This window comes from Schistocerca gregaria, chromosome 4 (assembly GCF_023897955.1).
Source record: "Schistocerca gregaria isolate iqSchGreg1 chromosome 4, iqSchGreg1.2, whole genome shotgun sequence".
Taxonomy (NCBI): domain Eukaryota; kingdom Metazoa; phylum Arthropoda; class Insecta; order Orthoptera; family Acrididae; genus Schistocerca; species Schistocerca gregaria.
Genome location: NC_064923.1, coordinates 439271114 through 439292546, shown reverse-complemented (window position 1 = coordinate 439292546; position 21433 = coordinate 439271114). Strand labels below are relative to the sequence as shown.

At 42.1% G+C, this 21433-nt stretch overlaps 1 protein-coding gene across 2 annotated transcripts in view; it reads left to right on the top strand.

Annotated features, from left to right (window-relative positions):
• Window positions 1-21433, top strand: part of LOC126365858 (peroxidasin homolog) — a 1186130-nt gene that overhangs the window by 1081280 nt on the left and 83417 nt on the right. For both annotated transcript variants that reach the window (XM_050008525.1, XM_050008523.1), the window contains 2 exons: window positions 4252-4456; window positions 18365-18557. In XM_050008525.1, the coding sequence (XP_049864482.1) occupies window positions 4252-4456; window positions 18365-18557 (398 nt within the window). The remainder of the gene's footprint in view (window positions 1-4251; window positions 4457-18364; window positions 18558-21433) is intronic.

Sequence of the window (21433 nt, the reverse complement as noted above, 5' to 3'; positions counted from 1 at the left end):
TGGGGATTGACCTAGGAAAGCATTAAGCCACGAAGTCTGAAATCAGCTTTTTGGTGCGGAACGTACTAAGGACCCATATTATTGACAGGGTTGAAGCCAGTAACTCGCTTGGTGGAACAATATAGTTACTACAGCTATAGAAACGTAGCATCAGCGTCAGGTATGAGCACTTCGGGAAGGAGACTGCAGTAAGACAAGACAATATGCTGGTCAGCAGTAACCTTAATAATTGTTATCAAGCTCAACACAATCCGTTCAGCGTCTCTGTCGAGGTGATGTAGTTACTGAATTACTTAGTTGGAGCATCAAAAAAATGATCACTTTCAAACCTAGTTGTTATAGTATGTAGGTAGAGTATCATGAAAAATGATCGCTTTAAAACCAGAATGAAATAACCTTTTAAGGTCATGAAGTGTAACTATCTCTTTGTGAATATTCTCGTGAACAAGGTTTCATTTTTTGTCGTATTATGTTAGGTCATTGCAAGCACTGCTGCAAATATCGAGATATAAAAGTACTTGACGGACGTATATTGTTATCATGTGTTTTGTAAACATATGTCAAACCACTGAGCACAGTCTCATCTTGGAATAATAACCATGTACCAATAAAAAGGAAACATCCACGTGGCGAAGAATGCGAATCTAAATACTCCACTATACTTAACAGATATGTCTTTATCACCTTCAAGTATGTGGACATTCTATTAAAAAGTGTCTGACCTCTCCAGCAACAGTATTAACAGGATGATAAATACAGGGTGACAACTATTGAAAATTATTACAAAAGAGATAAATTAGTTACAAACTACGCTGTGCGCACAGTTTATTCAACATATAAACGTTACTAAAGATATACCGATTTAGGTTATGACATATGTTCCTGCCATCATTGGCGATGATGTGGCCCAGACGAATAGCGAAATTTTGCATGAGCCGCTAAAGTGTCAGAACATCAATGCTGTCAATGACATCCTGAGTGGCTGTTTTCAGCTGAGCAATGGTTTTTAGGTTATTGCTGTACACCTTGTGTTTAATAGAGCCCCACAAAATGGAGTCGCATGTGTTCAGATCCGGAGAATATGGCGGCCAATCGAGGCCTATGCCAGTGGTTTCTGAGTACCGCGGAGGCAGGAAGAGGTCCCCAAAGTACTCCTCCAAGACATTAAACACTCTCCTGCTACGATGTGGTCGAGCACAGCCTTGTATGAACCACATCTTGTAGAAATCAGGGTGACTTTGGATAATGGGGATGAAATCATCCTGCAAAACCTTCACTTGCTGTTCGGTAGTCACCGTGCCATCAAGAAATATTGCACCGACTATTCCGTGACTGGACAGTGCACATGGCACAGTCACCTGTTAAGAGTGAAGAGACGTGTCCATAGTTAAATGTGGATTCTCAGTCCCCTAAATAAGCCAATTTTTCTTATTAACGAACCCACCTAAATAAAAGTGGGCTTCGTTACTAAACCAATGCATGCGAATACTAATTCCTAACATACCCCGCGGCCTACCATGCAGTTTGGCCGTCCTGACGCAAACCGTTCAGTCGTTATGACGACTTTATCTCACGTAGTTCAATAATTGTCACCCTGTAATATTAATCATTGCTGTTGTGCGTTGGTTTTTTTGTAATTTAAAGCTGGCACTGTTGAAGTTAACTGTATTTGCATGGGGATCGCTATTCTTCAGCGTGATTGGCATGATTAAATGGTAAATAGAAAATCATTAACGATGCGGGGAAGTCAAAGCTAAACGAAAGAGATGGAAAAAATTTGGTAAAACTGTTTACTATTTTAACAGTAATCGCCATAACTGTCAATACATTTATCACACTATAAGACAAGATGGCCAGTGTCTTCACGGAAAATGTTTCAGTTTGCATGCGGAACCATGATTGCACAGACGTGCACTTCTTCGTTCTAATCCCATTGACGACCATGAATTTCTTACTTTTTTTTTTGTTCTGAGTTGGAGAAGTTTCGATGATGAGCCCTTAAACTTACTCCATTAGGTGCCGATATCTCTACATGCTATTTCCACACTTTTTCCGCCCTATAAAAAGACATTCGTGGCCGTCAACTTGCTTCGTACGAAGAGATGAATATCTGGGTCGCATGCAACCGTAAACATGTTCCCATTAAACTATTACCCATTTTCTCTTACACCGGAGTAAGTATATTAACAGTTGTGGCCATACTTTTGAAATAAAAAGTGTACTTACTTTTTTCCATCTGTCTCGTTTTCATTTCGTACCTCATATATTTTGTAATAAATCTTCAGTTGCTTAGATTCATCCTTTTTGATTTTGCGGATTACATATACCTGCAGAATATTAATACGAGAAAACTGTTAAAAAGTATTGAATGTAAATGTGCACAAAACTGACATAACATGTTCTCACATTACATACTATGCTTCGTGTAGGATAACATGTGTTCTCGAACAAGACTTCAAAAATCTTTGGTCGAATGCTTCCTCATCCGTCGCTTTCAACATCCCACGAATAGAAGGGCTTTGGTTTTCTCTCTGTTCCACGGTACTTTTCGTTCGGGAATTAGGCGACTGCATTGGAGTGGACCAGTGCGCGCACCAAAGTTTAAAAGCTTAACTTTCATCTCGTAACTGCGTAGCCTACTGTTAGAATTATAGCCAAAATTTTCGCGCGGTGTCTATTGCTCGGGTTGCAATCTTGCAAGTGCGCGTTTCCCTTCATAAAATATGAGGTCAAGTTGTTGATATTTCTATTTCAGACTGGAGTAAAGCCTAGAGAATTGGGTTGTCTGTCCAGCACTTAATGCGGTATCAGGTGCATTGTGTCCAGTCCCTGTTTCGTGCCGGCCGGAGTTGCCGTGCGGTTCTAGGCGCCACAGTCTGGAACCGAGCGACCGCTACGGTCGCAGGTTCGAATCCTGCCTCGGGCATGGATGTGTGTGATGTCCTTAGGTTAGTTAGGTTTAATTAGTTCTAAATTCTAGGTGACTAATGACCTCAGAATTAAGTCGCGTAGTGTTCAGAGCCATTTGAACCATTTGAACACAGTTTTGTAGCATCACAGGTGGCGGAACGTCACACCAGAGACGAAGAAAGAACCAATAGCATGCTGACACCTTTGTTATAACTTGTTTCATAAGTCCAAAACTTCGGTTTTCACGGAAAATATTATCACCACCGTCGTTTGGGACACGCTGTGTGTGCAACTGACTGATTTAGTCAGCGACAGAGAGGTCGTGAAAGTCGCCCGTTACTTGTAGGTTACTGGAACAGTTGCACAGTGCAGTTTGAAGGAAACGACTGGGATTGCTTCTGAAATTAAGACGGTGTAAGACCGTTTCTTTTGGTTCTGCGTTTCCGATGTACTGTGCTGAAGCAATCTAGTGCCATCACTCCGTGTTGATCTAACGGGTAGAGCAGTGGACTCGAACCTTTTAGATCGCGGGTTCAGTTCCGAATACGGGTATGGATGTTTGTTCTTTCGAGTCCCTCCTGGACGGCCCTAGGTCCACTCATCGTGTTATCAAATGAGCACTGGTAACCTTTGTCGGGGGTGTAAGACGACAGAGGAGATGTGCTTCACACCCTCCCTCTCCTGGTACCACGGCAAAGGAAGGCTGTAGCTGCAGTGAGGCCAATAGCCCTATGATGGGCTCTCGTTGCATCACAGATTTTTTTCACCATACGGGCATGATTTCACACCAAGTGATTTTCATCTCTTCCGTTAAAGATGTACTTGGTGGGTGGTCACTCCGAACTTATTGTGATGTTCAGGAGGCTGTTGTTAAGTGTCTCGTTGACTTGGGGAACTAACTCCTTATATGCTGCTTTCGACTCGTTGGTTTACTGACTGAATAGATGGTTAAACAACAGTGGTGACTGTGAGGAAAGTAATACACAGCAGAGCCTGTAGAAATTCTTGTGACTGATTTCCTGAATAAATCTTTTCTATCACAGGACTTAGTACATTAGTTTTTGAAAAACCTCGTATCATTTTTGTGGTGACATGGGCACAGCTTAAACCTCGTGTGTAGACAGTGCGTTCTTGGGAAAGATCTTGGTTAACAGAATAGTGTGATAGAGGAAAAAGTTTAGGGACATATTTCTTCACTTATTCGTCGTTTATATCTGGTCGGGTATTACCTGCTTTATCTGCGTTATCGATGATACGAGTGCAAGGGCGGGAGGCAGCTCGTTACGATGCTTTTGTCGCTGAGGTCAGCGGGATGTTGATGGTGGTACCTGTTGCACGCAGGCTGGAAGAAAACGACGCTGTACAACGGCTTCCCGAAGCCTAGCGCGCGCCTCGTCTCCACGAAACTGATCAGCACGGACACGATCACTCCTGACGAGCGCCTCACCCACATGCTGATGCAGTGGGGGCAGTTCCTCGACCACGACCTAGACCACGCAATTCCAGCGGTGAGCAGCGAGAGCTGGGACGGCATCGACTGTAAGAGGTAAGATCGCACCCAATCATACTGCTCATTTCTCGCCCAATAGGCTAATAAAGTAAATTAATAGACATTGCACAGTATCTGTTACAGTAACATCATCTATTACAGACTACATCAGAGAAACTTTATTCACAGAACCTCTTGCTAGTAATTTTTATTACTTTCTTTTAATTTTTATTGTTTTCACCAGACAAATGAAAGAAAGAGAATATTTTTCTGACTTAATTATAAAATATAAAACATCAACTACAAAACATTACAGTAATGCATAACGAAATTATATAAAGGTAAACGTAGAATTGTGCGATGCAGTCTACAATGTACAGCAGTCTGACAACACGGCTACAATAAAACCCACTCATTTTTAGCAACAAAACACTGGGCACTCAGATGCATGCAAAAATGCCGCGTCTTTCATGAAGTGTTCTAATACATTTATTTTTTAATACTAACAAACTCCTGCAGTCGAGTCAGCATAAGGAAACCCCTGACCCCTGGGCAGCACTTACAACAGCTTTCAACTGTGAAGCGCATACGGCTGTAGGCAAAAGCTACAGCCATCTACAGAATTCTGAAGCGACGTTCCAGACAGACGTGTACAAAATCGCGTTGTAGACACACGAAATAGCTCTACATACACATTTGTACATTATGCGTATTTCTTTTTCGTAATTTGAAAGCTGTTTCCACGAATACATGCAAATGAAATTTTTCCGACATTACAAACGCAATTCATTTTTCGTTTGCATTTCTAGTAGACAACTGGCAAAATGAATATCCAGACAATGTCGGGTTTGTCAACTTGTGGAGAATAAATCTTCTTGTTCTTCTTTTTCCGGGCTTTACCCCATGTGTCCCAGGCATGATATGTTATTTCTTGATGTGACAGTGTTAGTGATACCCTCCTTGTCGCCATCCAGTGCTTTAGGCTGGGGTAGTATAGATTAATTCGTGAAAAAATATACCATATAAAATGTATCTTTTTATTCGTTAGGAAGATACATCTGTAGCAACGTAACCCAAAAAAATGCTCACGGAAGGTGTTAAGTAATAAATGGTTAAGTTAAAAATTCATATCAATATTTTCCACGTCCTAATTCATTTCACTAAGGAATTTTACTGACAACACCACGTGTAGCTCTTTCTAGGAGCATACGTAATGTATGGCAATATTCTTGCATGTGAAACACCGATACATGTAGAAATTCTGCGAGTGATTGTTGAAAGTCTACTTTCTGCTATCTCAATTATCTATTCTACTTTGTACACAAAATGCATTTGTCCGTTCAATTAAAATAAGACCCATGAGCGCTGCACGTTTCTCGCACAGTTTAGTGAAAACACTAGTAAACCCTCTTGAATCTGGTTCCCTGCGTTAAGGAAATCGTTTACCGTATTCTCCACAAGCAGCAGCAGCAGCATTTCCGTCACTAAACCCGTGAACATATATCATAACTGCATATCCGGCACTGTTAAATGTTAGTAAATGGAAACAACATAGATGGGAAAGAAAAATCCAGATAAATGCAAGTAGGACTCGGGAACCAACGATTTCGTAAAAATTCAATTATGTGTATAGATGATTCACCCACCAAGAGAATCGATAATTTCGACCATTTATGTCTGTTATTGATATCGATAAATACAAGATATCAAAATACGCCATAAATGGCCGTATCTTTTGATAGTACGTACGGGAGCCCATAGATATTACTACGTGACATAAATTTCAATTTGATATTTCCACCCGATCCTGTGAAAAAGGTTCTTAAGACACGTACTGACAGTCTCGTAACAAATTAAAACAATTTTTTCCGTTTGATACAATTACAAATTAATAAGTTCCGTCTTTTTTTTCCTATACTTTTACTGCGAAACCTAGCTTCTTGAAAAAATTCATGATTCTAGGAAGTAACCTATGGGTTTTGGTGAGTGAGATTGTGAGTCTCGAAACATGTGACATAAATGGTTTATTGCATTGACACATAAACTTAATTTTTTTACGTAGCGAAGGGAGCATAGACCTTAGTAGCTGACATAACCTGATGTGTCAACCCGTTCCTGAGAGAAATGGCAATTAACAGGAGGACAGGCAGAGGGATAACAAAGAGATTCTGTAGGGGCTCCGTTTGTGTCAAATGAGTTACAGAAGCCTAAAAGAAAGTTAACTGTATATTATTTCAAAACTTCTCACCTTAAATGTTAATACACTTCTCCCACTGTGACAAAAGGTGGTCAGTGCCGTCATGGGTAAAAGCCTGTAGTTGCCTATGTAACCATCATTGTACTCAGAAATACACCTCTTCGTTCGAAGCAAATCAAAAGCCACGAATGTCTTTCTTCGAATCTCCAGGAGTATGGAAACCGTATGATCAGAGATCGACACTGTATGATGTGTAAGGGCTTCCCAGCGAAACGTCTTCAGGGTAGGCTAAACAACAGGCACTCCAGCTCTGGGAAAGTCATGATGACATGAAACGTCCTGGCAGATTAAAACCGTGTATCGGACCGAGACTCGAACTCGGGACCTTTGCCTTTCGCGGGCAAGTGCTCTACCAACTGAGCTACTCAAGCACGACTCACGCCCCGTCCTCACAGCCTCACTTCTGCCAGTACCTCCTCTCCTACCTTCCAAACCTTCAGCGCGCACTCCGCTGCAGAGTGAAAATCTCATTCATGATGACATTTTTCCTTGACTGCTAGGGCCCGTTGCTCATTCACGTTCTGGAATATGGCATTTTCAGTAACGCACAGTGATATGCAGGCATTTTGTAATAATCGAAGCGGGTTGAAAATGGTTCAGATGGCTCTGAGCACTATGGGACTTAACATCTGAGGTCATCAGTCACATAGAACTTAGTACTACTTAACCCTAATTAACCTAAGGACATCACACACGTCCATGCCACAGTCAGGATTCTAACCTGCGTCCGTAGCAGTCACGCGGTTCCGGACTGAAGCGCCTAGAACTGCTCGACCACACCGGCCGTGAATCGAAACGGGCCATGAAGTCCAAACATCACGAAGTGTTGACGAACGGCATCATTATGTTGCAGCATAATACCCGTCCACATGCTTAAAGTATTGTTTAGAGGTCGCGGGAGAAACTTCGCTGGGAAGCACATACGCATTCTTCATACAGCCCAGATCTTTCGCCATGCGATTTCCCTATTTTGGGACCCCAGAAGGAAGTAATACGTGGTTGTAGCTTCCTTGGACGAAGAGATGCACGCCTGGCACAATCACTGTTGTGTAGCCAACTGCAGACATTTTTCTATGAAGACACTGATCATATTTTGTCAAAGTTGGATAAAGGTATTAACAGTTAAGGCGATTACTTTTGAAATAATAGTCAGTTCATTTACTCTTTCCTCTGTCTCCTTTTAATTTTAATGCTCCCTATACACAAACTAAAGAGTAGAACTGAATATCAAATAAAATATTAGTTGGAAAATTCTATTATGTAAACTGAAGCACAACTTCAAAACCTGTAACTCAAACAGGACAATGACTGCCGATGCACAAAACCATATCAACTGTAGTATCAGCTCGTGAAACAAAATTTCTGTAGCAAGCTGTATCTTCGTAATGAAGAAAAATTGGGCACGTTTTATGGAAAGTTATCATGGAATGAGGCTAATCACCTAGCCTCCTCCCTCCCCCCCCCCCCCCCCCCTCCCGTAAAATAATTACGAACACTTGCATGCTGAACATTGGTGGTTCTGTTACTGAAGCTAGAAAGCTAGAGATGTTTAGACTACACGAAACACCACCGTGCAGCGGTTTCGCAAGGCAGGTCTCACATGGGGAAAACGTGGTCTCCACCGCGAAACGCGTAGCGCGGGGAGATTACTCAGTGCGACAGATACCTGGAGATTTATGGGTGCTCGTCAAAGAGCAAGGTTTCTCTCGTTTCCCGAAGTGGAAACGTTGTTACTGTTTGTGTGCGGGACAGTGAACCTCAAGGAAAGCATACCCCTCATAAAACTGAACAAATACTATTAGTTTCTATAATGTGGGATCTACAGCGCATATTATGTCACAATAAATGGTTCAAATGGCTCTGAGCACTATGCGACTTAACGTCTGAGGTCATCAGTTGCCTAGAACTTGGAACTAATTAAACCTAACTAACCTAAGGACATCACACACATCCATGCCCGAGGCAGGATTCCAACCTGCGACCATAGCGGTCGCTCGGCTCCAGACTGTAGCGCCTAGAACCGCATGGCATGTCACAATAGCACATAATCCTCGGGATTGGTAGACAGTATGCTGCTTGACATTTTATTTCAGTGTATAAGTTTATTTCAGTTTTACTGCCGTCATCAGCACATCTGGAAACCGTCGCATTTATTTATAATTTGCATATTGTATAATTTATAAACGTTTCTTGCATTACATGTTGTGATCACGTCCTGACGTTGTAGATGGATGTATGTCAACTTTAAGCAATCTGTTGTTGCTGTCTGTAGTGGTCTCTTCAGTAACGTTTCAAAGTTGTTCGATAATTTGCTCTTGCACTTATATTTAATACGTTTTTTATTATGTGACACTCGTAGACATTCAGGTTTGACAGCAAGTTTCTTACTCAAAGATATTTACGTTCTGTGGATTATTTATAGAAATGTTACCGATGTGTTTGTAATCAATGGTGTTTCGGTTATCCGTTACCTCTTTTAAAAATTCAATAATTTTTTTAAAGTATGTGTGCTTGAAATCCGTTTGTGTTTTTCATTTATGAGTTTTTAAAGAGAACGTGTGCAGACACAACAACCAGTTCACCTTCATAACACGTCACAGAAATCAAAAATACGATGTTGAGAACATTTAAAACTTTTTACAAAAGCTGCACAAAATCCCAAAACGTCCAGTCATGAACATTTTGAAGGAGTTTGTAATATACTTCCACGCCAAATATTACTCTGCGATGCACTAAATAACTCACAGATTTTAAGTACACAGAGTTTAAAAAAAATATATTATTGGAATTTTATACAAGGGTAGCGCATAACCAAACAACCAAAGATTACGAACACCTCAGTAACACTTCCATAGATAGACGACCCACAACAAGGGAAGTTTTTCGAGTAAACAGCTTGCTCTCAAACTTGGATTGCTACGATTGTTAAATAGTAAAAAACGTATTATGGATTACATGCAAGAGCAAATTATCGAACCACTTTAAAAAGTTGTGGAAAAACAGAAAAAATACATCCAACAACTGCGGACTATGTCCATCTAAAACGTCAGGACTTGACTAAAACGTCAAATGAAGAGAACTTCTGTACATTATACATTACGTAAATTGTAAATAAATACAATTGTTTAGGGATGTAATGATAAAGAGAATAAATCCGGAATACGCTTATATACTAAAATCAAGCAACTTAGTGCCTACCAATTCTCTGCATAAAATCTATTCCCTGTTTAGGGATCTCACAGTAAAAGCCCGTTACAAGCGGACATAAAGAGAGAGTGCCTAGAGGGAGGGATATGTATGTGGTCACTCAGCAGCCAGTTGCAAGATTGAAATTAAAAAAAAAAAGAATAAAACCTCTGTTGTGGTCATACAGAAGCGAAAGATCGAGGGAGAACAAGAAAAGGACAATTACATTTTGACGTAAACAGATATCGCTGACTTGTGTGTGAATTGTCTTTCGGAAAGGGTCGCATAGTCAGAGCGAGCCTTTCTCGAAAATTTCCTGCTTCTCTCAGTTTCATATCCATTTTTTTTATTTCAAGGCCGATCATTCCAATGAGATATTCAAAGTCTCCTGTAACCATGCGGATGAAGTTTCTCATGGTGTGATTGGACGGCTTCCACTTATTTTTGTCTTGTAAGCTTGCTCCCGAGTTGTATACTGAATAATTCCGTACTCCAGCAGCAGCGAAATCGTTTTCTTTTCTTTTTCAAATACAGGAACATAATGGTGGTGAACGCGAATGCAACATCCGAAGTAGTGACAGAATACGGCGACGTGGTTGTCTTGCTACAACGGAGGGTTCGCATTTTTCTTGCCTGCTTCTCACAACATTTCGCTCTGTATAGATTCAAGAGTGACGCAGCCAGCTAGCGAAGCAGCCTCGTCTAATGTAAACGCACCTTGACGACGTTTCCCCGTTGAAAACGAAGTACAGAGTTTTATTTTATAAGAACTCTTCTCGAATAACGCACTTCCACATTGCACATCCCCTGTCTTACGATTGGTTCAATACATACTGACTCAAATGCCAAGCCAGTTCGTGAAAACTTGCTCACGTGTCACTGAGTTGGATAATGTAGGACAGAACACAACTGAGCGCTGAGTAGTTAACTTTTTTATTGAGCTAAACACAAAAATATATAGAACGCAACAGGAAAGAGACAGCCGGGGGCTATACCAGGTAACAGTGTTCTAGTCCATCGTATCATAGCCGATCGGTAGCGTAGCAAAGGGCGACGTCCAAACAGCGTATCGTATCCAGATCGAGGTTTCGATCCAGTAAGATGAGAGTAAACACCACGACGAAGAATGATGATTACTCCAATAGTCCGCAATATACACTGTGATGAGAAAAGTCATGGGATAGTGATATCCACATATACAGATGGCGGTAGTATCGTGTACACGAAGTGTAAATGGGCAGTTGTCGAAATTGTCATCTGTACTTAGGCGATTCATGTGAAAGGTTTTCGACGTGATTATAGCCGCACAGCGAGAATTAACAGGCTCTGAACGCGGACTCGTGGTAGGATCTAGACGGACGGGATTTTCCAATTCGGAAGTCTTTAGGAAGTTCAATTTTCCGAGATACATAGTAACACAACATTTCAAGCACTACTTCTCTCCACGGACAAAGCTGTGGCCGACAGCCTTCACGTAACGACCGCGAGCAGTGGAGTTTGAGTAGAGTGTCAGTAGCAACAGACAACCAACATCGCGAGAAATAACCGCAGAAATCCAAACGTGACGCGCGACGAACGTATCCGTTAGGTCAGTGCGACTAAATATGGCGTTCGCGGTAAATGCAACAAACGACCAACGCGAGTGCCTTTGCTAACAACATCGCGCCGCCTGCAGCGCCTCTCCTAGGCTCGTGACCATATCAGTCGCACCCTAGACGACTGGAGAACCGTAGACTGGTCAGATGAATCCCAATTACAGTTGGTAAGAGCTGATATCAGGGTTAGAGTGTGGCGCAGACCACTCGAAGCCATGGACTCGAATTGTCGACAACACACTGTGAAAGCTGGCGATGCCTCCATAATGGTGTGGGCTATGTTTAAATGGAATTGACTGATTCATCTTGTCCATGGACTTCATGTTCCCAAACAATGGTGTCATGTTACCGGGCCATAATTACTGGCGATTAGTTGGAAGAAAGTTCTCGATGTCACGTTACCGGGCCACAATTTTTGGGATTATTTTGAAGAAAAAGTTCTGGATGGTTCGAACGAATGATTTGGGCACTTGGATGGCCCGACATGAGTGCCATCGAACATTTATGGGATATAATCGAGAGATTAGTTCGTGCACACGTTCTGTACTGACAACACTTTCGGAATTATGGACGGCTATAGATGCCTCGATGATGGTTTGGAGGGGCTCTGTTGCGACGCCACCTTTCAATGACGAGTACGACACGTTATCTCTCGTAGAGGGCCTTAGTGCTTCCAAGGTAGGGATTTGTTTTTGGGTAGATGATCTCTACATGTGTAGTTTCTGATGGAGATTACTGATAGTTGCTCATTTAGGTGCTCCGAGAATTAACCGCAGGCTTCGCTTTAGTAGGCTTTGGTTCGGTTTGAGATTCCTGTTGCAGTTAATATCCCAGGAGGAGTATCGGTATAAATTTGACGTCAGCTTTGAAATTCAGTAAAGGCGTAGGTTGCTCCTCTAGTTCAGACGATGGCTGGACAGCAGTGGCTATAATTGGTGAAACAGGTGCTGCAATGAACTGGCGAAGCGGATAAATATTTTCTGAAGGAGGAGCCCCTCCAGGTAAAAGGCTGGCAACCCGCAGTGCGAGTACGTCGTGCCGGAAACAGGAGTGGCCTACTGCGCAGGGCATACATTACAAGTGAGGAGTCTAGCCCCTTAATGTACGTTTACAGGGGCAATATTTTACGGCAATGTATGGCCGGAAGAGTGTCGTCAACATTTATGCAATGCGGCTCAATATACGGCAATACTGCTGTATGACTAGACGGTATTACTGATGGAGCGGGATCTTACATGTAATTGCCCACATATGGCGGCGGTCCACCAAGGGTGGAGTATATCCAGGAGAATAGTCAATATGGCTGCTGCCATGTCTGCCTCTGTCCTAGTTTCTAAACACTTCCCTCTCAGCCTGCTTTCTTTTTCTCATGCGAGCAGTGTTGCAGCACCAAATCACGTAATCTGAGCTGCAAAACGATATTATTGAGATTTGTGGGAAAGCAAGTGTTGGTTTCTCCTAACTCCCACCTATTTTGAGACACGCCGCAAACGCGCTGTCAGTCGTCCACCCACAACACGTTACACCCATTTGTCTATCCATTTTGGATCCGCTAAAGAAAGCTAAAGCAAGGTAGATCCAGAAAAGGCAGAAGCCATGTAACTTAGAGGAAGGATGAACCACAATGTGCTTGTGAAGCTACACGTAACAGAGATGCGGCTGAAAGTAGTTAAGAACTTTATATACTTCATACTTCATAACGACACCTAACAATTAGCTACAAGTAAACCAAGAAATCGCCTCCTTCTAGATCATTTAACAGCCTAATATCAATCATAAAATCACAAGTAATCTCAATTAAAATTAAAATGAAGGCTAATGACTCCATCAGTGCTGTTATACACCATAGAAAGATTGAGTACCACCAAGCGCGATAGAGAAAAATTCGTGGTCTTTGAGAGAAATATCATGAGAAAGATTTTTGAGCAGTGAAGGAAGGAACACGGTAGAGGAGAACTAAAAATGAAAAAAAGTATATTACGATGAACCAGTCCATTGTTTTACAAAAATCAAAGTTAAAAGAGTCTTAATCACACCACGTATGTTACAAGAACATAGGTGACCGGTTTCGGTCATATCAAATGACTATCTTCAGACCCATGGCTTCCTTCGAAGATGATAGGTGGAGCAACAAAAAAAAATTGTTCAAATGGCTCTAAGCACTATAGGACTCAACTTCTGACGTCATTAGTTCCCTAGAACTTAGAACTAGTTAAACCTAACAAACCTAAGGACGTCACACACATCCATGCCAGAGGCAGGATTCGAACCTGCGACCGTAGCAGTCACGTGGTCCTGGACTGAAGCGCCTAGAACGGCTCGGCCACAGCGCCCTGTGCGGTGAAAACAGAACCCTTATAGAATCGCTTTGTTGTCCGCCCGTCTGTCCGTCTCGTAAGACCTCGTTTTCTGTGGAGTAGGTAAATATATCAAGTTAATATTTTTATTAAATACTAAACCTCTGTAAAAATGTAAGCTTCTACGTCAATGAAATCGAAAGGTACGACCATTTGGCTCACACAATTATTTTGATGCTCGCGAAATGACTCATCTAAATTATTATTGTTATTGTTATTGTTGACCGAGGCTCATGATATTTGGCAAGAAGTAGAGGGAAAGATAGAAAATCCCGAAATGCTTAATTGGAAATTATAGCACATAATTTTTATTTATTTATTTATTTTTATTGGCCCCTTGTTGTCCATCCGTCCGTCCGTCCGTCTACTAATTCCCCTTCTTATCAGAGATGGGCAGAGCAATCAAGTTGAAATTTATGTCAAGTACTAAGGTCTATGGTTCCTTAGCGGTGCAAAAAATTTTAGCTTTTATGTTAATACAATAAATATCGTCTGCCATTCATGCCACATATTTTAATACAATTTCATTCTTCACAATTTTTAGGTGAACTACCTTTCTGAATAATTATGTTTGTCCAGAACCATCATAGCGCGATTCCTACTCATACGTACCCGGTTTTTTTACAAATTTTTATTACGGTCTTTTGAGACATTACTTTTCGCATCCCATAACTATTCTCGTGGATGTATACACCTGTCATTGTTGTGGTAGACTACCATTAAAAATTGAGGTAAGCGTTTGAAAATCGCTCTGAGCACTATGAGACTTAACATCTGAGGTCATCTGTCCCCTAGAACTTAGAACTACTTAAACCGAACTAACCTAAGGACATCACACACATCCATGCCCGAGGCAGGATTCGAACCTTGGACCCCAGCTGTCCCGCCGTTCCAGACTGAAGCGCCTAGAACCGCTCGGCCACACCGACCAGAGGTAAGCGTTTCACTGTTATTTCAATCTACCTTAAGGACTTGGTCAAAGCCATGTCAAAGTGGATACACTGATACCCATCAGGTCACCGAAGTTGAGCACATGCATGGATGTGTGCGTTTTCCTTAGCGTTAGTTAGTTTCAGTTAGCTTAAGTAGTGTGTAAGCCTAGGGACCGATAACCTCAACAGATTGTTTCCATAGCAACTTACCACAAATTTCCAAAGTTAAGCAACTTTGAGCATCGTTGGGATTTGGATGGCTGATTGTCGCCGTCTGCTGTTAAACTACTGGGTGCATTTAGCCTCCTGAAGCCAACTGAGAGGCTACTTGACGGAGTGGTAACGGCTCCAGACCAAGGAGATTGAGCCGGCCGGAGTGGCAGAGCGGTTCTAGGCACTGCAGTCTGGAATCGCGCGACCGCTACAGTCGCAGGTTCGAATCCTGCCTCGGGCATGGATGTGTGTGATGCCGTTAGGTTAATTAGGGTTAAGTAATTCTAAGTTCTACGGGACTGATGAGCTCAGAAGTTAAGTCCCATAGTGCTCAGAGCCGTTTGAACCATTTAGAACCAAGGAGACTAACAACGGCTAGAGAGCGGTCTGCTGACATTACTGGTCTCCGTATTCGCATCCGATTGACGCTTGTCGTCTGAGTACGACACGGTGGTCGGTCGCTACCGCTGAGCCTTCCGATGTCTGTTCGGATGGAGTTTCGTTTAGAGTGACAGGACTGAGTGTTTCCACCAAAGCATTACAAACGTCTGGTACCATGAGACATATCAATGTACATTTTAGTGAGGTACATTATACTTTTTTATGTACTATCAGTAGCTAAGGAAAGAAGGCTGATCGTGATTCTGGCTGCTACTGGCATTTAGACTTTTATAACGGTGCTGGTTTTTACCAGTTCTTAGACCAGTTGCTTTCACGAAATATTTAAAATCGTTTTTCGAGCTTCTGGAAAAGACACATCTAGAACATAAATCCATGAGCCAAAGTTTCAGAAGCAGTTCGTTTACTTAAAAACCGGACAAGTGCGAGTAGAACTCGGTGTCTGAGCGTGCCTTACAAACTTAACTATGTACATAGGTAATAATAATAGTTTCGTTTTGTCGAATAGCCTGAGGCTAGTCTTCCTAAGGGACGCCACTTTGGTGAATACCACAGTTATCCATCTGTGGTAAGGCGATCTGAAGTTTAAAGAACAATGCGAACTCGTGTTGTTTATGGCGTCTTCTTATCTTGCTTAGAGTGGAGGCTACGATACAACGAAGAGTGAAAAACCTTAGGCCCGACAGAGACTCGATGCAGTGATCTTTCGGTTTTTCAGACTTGCACTTTACCGTTGAAGTTCCAGGTCCGCCATGTACGTAGAGATTTGATCTATACGTCTCGATTAGTGAGTTCGTGACGATCAAAATAAGTGTGGCCGTATATTCTGATTGCACTGTTTTAGAAGCTTTAAGTTTTTATACAGCCAATGGATCGTAGAATTTAATATGGATATAAAATTCAACGCGATAAATCTGCTCACTCCTGAGAAGATTTGTCTTAACAGACGGGCAGACATAAAGATGTATATTTCTTTGGGGCAAAATTAAATATTAACAAGTTTTTGGATTTTTTCTATTATTTGTACTGTGAAACCCTGCTTCTTAACAAATTTTATAATTCCAGGTCAGCCGGGAATCCCCTACACGTTTTGATGAGTAAATTCCCGAGTGTCGAAACATGTGTCTTAAATAATCATATCCTTTGAGTACGTTGACATATGAGCCTAAATTTTCCACGCCGTCAAGGGATCATACACCTTACTATTTGACAGTAAGTTCACCTTGCTACCTGTACGAGTTACTGAGAAAAAGTGGTCTTAGCTGTTGGACAGACAGTTAACGAAATGATTCTGTAAGGGTTCCGTTGTTACCGACTGAGGTACGGAATTATGAAAAGGAACTTATTCATAAAGTCCTATTTCGCTTTTACTTGCGAACTTTATTCTTGTGAAATTCAAAACCAGGAAAGTTGCACCCGCTTTCAATATCTCTCGTTTGTGTATATGGCAATAATACTGCGGTTCGTATAAACTCTTTATATCCAGGATATGTACGAGGGTCACTCCAAAAGAGATGCACACTATTTTTGTAAAAATACAGTTTACATTCTGCATTTGTGAAAGTTTTACAGTGTGTAGATACATCCTTCCCACTTGTTTTCAAACTTGTTTCAACCTGTTCCCGTTCATCAGAAGCAACGTACTGTCATAGAATTCTTGTGCTGTGAAAACGAGACAGTGGGAAACATCCACAAGAGGTTGAACAAGGTGTATGGAGATGCTGCTGTTGATCTCAGTACATTTAGTGGGTGGGCAAGCAGCTTACGTGATGAAAGCGGGCACGGCAATGTTGAGGACTGTCCTCGTAGCGGCAGGCCTCGTACTGCACACACTCCAGACAATGTGCAGAGAGTTAACGAACTGGCGACTGCTGACATACGCATCATAGTGAGCGAATTGTCACGCTACGTTGGGATAGGGGAAGGAAGTGTTTGCAGAATACTGAAAGTGTTAAAAAAGGTTTGTGCTAGGTGGGTTCCTAGGATGTTGACAGTGGCTCACAAAGAAACAAGAAAAACAGAATGCAGCGAAATTTTGGAACACTGCGAGAATGGTGGAGATGAATTTCTTGGAAGAAATGTGACGAGTAATGAAACATGGCTCCATCATTTTTCAGCAGAGACGAAGAGGCAATAAATGGAGTGGCACCATGCAAATTCACACATGGGAAAAAAATTCAAAACCACACATTCTGCTGAAAAAGCTATGGCTAAGGTGTTTTTCGATTCCGAAGGACTCTTGCTTGTGGACATCTTGCCAATTGGAACCACCATAAATTCTGATGCATATGTGACTACACTGAAGAAACTTCAAGCTCGACTGAGTCGCGTTCGACCATATCGACAGAAGCAGGATGTTTTGCTTTTGCACGACATAGCACGGCCACATGTCAGTCAAGAAACCATGGAAGCGAACTCCAAACTCGGATGGACAACACTGACGCATTCGGGAGGACGACGGTTCAATCCCTCGTCTGGCCATCCTGATTTAGGTTTTCCGTGATTTCCCTAAATAATTCCTTTCAAAGGGCACGGCCGACTTCCTTCCCCGTCCTTCCCTAATCCGATGGGACCGATGACCAAGCTGTCTGGTCTCCTTCCCCAAAAACCAACCAACCAACAACACTGAAACACGCACCTTACTGTCCTGACCTGGCTCTATGTGACTATTATCTCTTTGGGAAACTGAAAGACTCTCTTCGGGGAAAAAGGTTTGAAGATGATGACTCCCTTGTGCACGCTGCCAAACAGTGGCTCCAACAGGTTGGTCCAGAATTTTACCTATACGAGCTGGTTCCAAGATGGCTGTTGAGAAGGATGGAAATTATGTGGAGAAATGAAAATATTGTTCCTCAAGGATGTATCTACACACTGCAAAACTTTCAAACTTGTAGAATAAAAGATGGATTTAAAGACAAATAGTGCGCATTTCTTTTGGAGTGACCCTCGTAATGTTGGGCAACAACGGCTGGTTGAGTTTCCGAACATGTGGCTGCAGTTAGCTATATTGCTGCCTCCTTCCGCAGGTCCTGCGACTTCGCGCCGCCCTGCTTCCCCATGGAGGTCCCGCCGGACGACCCCCGCATCCGCAACCGGCGATGCATCGACTTCGTCCGCAGCAGCGCCATCTGCGGCTCTGGACAGACGTCCGTCTTCTTCGACTCAGTCATGCCCAGGGAGCAGATCAACCAACTCACCTCCTACATCGACGCCTCGCAGGTAAGTGCCGAAAAATATGGCGCAGTCTTTTGCGACATAAATTTTGACTCCATACCAGTGTATCAACTACAGTATTGATCTTATAGACCGATTAAGATCTTGAACCGGATAGTAAATCGGACCTAGAATATTATCTTCCGAATCCTTCCACCAACCAACCATTCTTCAAACCTTACATGGTGAAATGATCGGGACAAAACTGAATGGAGTAGTCCATCTTCAGTTTATGAGTAGGCTGTACCAATTTGTTTTGGTTCCTCTACTGGCGGGTTAAGTCACTGTGGCGTGCGATTTCACTATGTATCCAGACGGTAGATATGTATCTACAAATAAATATAAAATACTTATTTAAATTTTTTTGAGGTGATCATTACAATTATATTTGCGTTACAGCTCTGCGACTAACCCTCGTAATGGAATAATACATGGAAAAACCGCCTCAGTTGCGAATATTTTCTGCTCTTAACCCAGGTTTCGGCTAGAATAATCTAGCCTTCTTCAGAAGTATAAAATTACTATAACATTCCAGAGTAAGGCACAGTAAACATTAAAAATTAGAACCTATAGTACCGCGGTACCATGTCGAACTAAAACTTGATAACTGAAGTCGAGTTCCGGCATCACTTCACTACGCAGTCGGTTGGCGGCGACAATTACGTTGCCGACCGACCGCGTGGTGAAGTGATGCCGAGGCTGGACTTCAGTTAACTAGTTTTAGTTCGACATGGTCCAAGGTACTATAGATTTTAATTTGTAATGTTTACTGTGGCATGTTATAGTAATTTTATGCTACTGAAGAAGGCTAGATTATTCTAGCCAAAACCTGGGTTAAGATCAGACAATTTTAGCAACTGAGGCGGTTTTTTCAGTATATTAGTCTATTACAGTTTCTGAAGAGGCTGCAATTAGCTAAAAATTCCTCGTAATAGAGTCTTTTTGAGAAGAACCCCAATCTAATATTCCTGATCAGCCGGTCCAGAAGCATCTATTCTGTTTACTGGGCGACAATGTCGAATATTTTTCTGTTTTTTCGGCAGTATATCAGTCATTGGAGACGGATATAGCATGATGACTCTTCACTTTCTACTGGAGTTTTCATCTATATCTACATCTACATGGATACTCTGCAAATCACATTTAAGTGCCCGGAAGAGGGTTCATCGAAACCATCCAATAAATGTTTCACATAAAACCACATAAAAATACCTGCCGTGACCACATTACATACGGCTAGATGTTGTTTCCCAGTTCGACACCACCATTATCAATGAGAAAATACGAGGGAGTCCTGGAAAGTAACGCCTCTGAATTTTTTACGTGAAAACTCTTAAAGCTTTTTAAATAAAAGAAAATTCGTTTATATAGTACGTCACCTACGTTTCTAGCACTTGTAAACTTAGAGAAAGCTTTTGACAATGTTGACTGGAATACTCTCTTTCAAATTCTGAAGGTGGAAGGAGTAAAATACAGGGAGGGAAACGCTATTTACAATTTGTACAGAAACCAGATGTCAGTTATAAGAGTCGAGGGTCATGAAAGGGAAGCAGTGGTTGGGAAGGGAGTGAGACAGGGTTGTAGCCTCTCCCCGATGTTATTCAATCTGTATATTGAGCAAGCAGTAAAGGAAACAAAAGAAAAATTCGGAGTAGGTATGAAGATCCATGGAGGTTCGCCGATGACATTGTAATTCTGTCAGAGACAGCAAAGGACTTGGAAGAGCAGTTGAATGAAATGGACAGTGTCTTGAAACGAGGAAATAAGATGAACATCAACAAAAGCAAAACGAGGATAATGGAATGTAGTCGAATTAAGTCTGGTGATGCTGATGGAATTGCATTAGGAAATGAGACACTTAAAGTCGTAAAGGAGTTTTGCTATTTGGGGAGCAAAATAAGTGATGATGGTCGAAGTAGAGAGGATATAAAATGTACACTGGAAATGGCAAGGAAAGCGTTTCTGAAGAAGAGAAATTTGTTAACATCGAGTATAGATTTAAGTGACAGGAAGTCTTTTCTGAAACATGGACGATAAATAGTTTGGACAAGGAGAGAATATAAGCTTTCGAAATGTGGTGCTACAGAAGAATGCTGAGGATTAGATGGGTAGATCATATAACTAGTGAGGAAGTATTGAATAGGATTGGGGAGAAGAGAGGTTTGTGGCACAACTTGACCAGAAGAAGGGGCCGGTTGGTAGGACATGTTCTGAGGCATCAAGGGATCACCAATTTAGTATTGGAGGGCAGCGTCGAGGGTAAAAATCGTAGTGGGAGACCAAGAGATGAATAAACTAAGCAGGTTCAGAAGGATGTAGGTTGCAGTAGGTACTGGGAGATGAAGAAGCTTGCACAGGATAGAGTAGCATGGAGAGCTGCATCAAACCAGTCTCAGGACTGAAGACCATGACAACAATACTCTTCATGTCCACATATTTATTACTAAACATAGCCACCTTGGTGACGAACGCGTTAGCCTAACGAGAGATCAGTTTGTTGATACCATAAGTATAGTACGTTTGAATTTTTTGACGGAGATTAACCTCCTGTTTCCTAAACAGATGAAAATCGGATTACGCCAGGTCAGAGTGTGTAGAGGATGATCGATGACAGTGAGCCCACGGCGTCGTAGTGTTGCAGATGCCACAGCACTCGTGTGTGGGCTGGCGTTGTCAAGTTGAAGGAGAGGATGCTTCAACTTTCGGTTTTCTGAGTGTCTCGCAGCACCTTCCAGAGTTTATGGCGATGCTTTTAGGCATAAATTCCAAATGCACTAGACTTTGAATTACCTCTGATGAGTTCGTCTATATGATTCCTACGAGTCTCGTCGGTTGCCGTACGAGATCGTCCACTCGGAGCAACGTCTCTTAAGTTGAGGTCA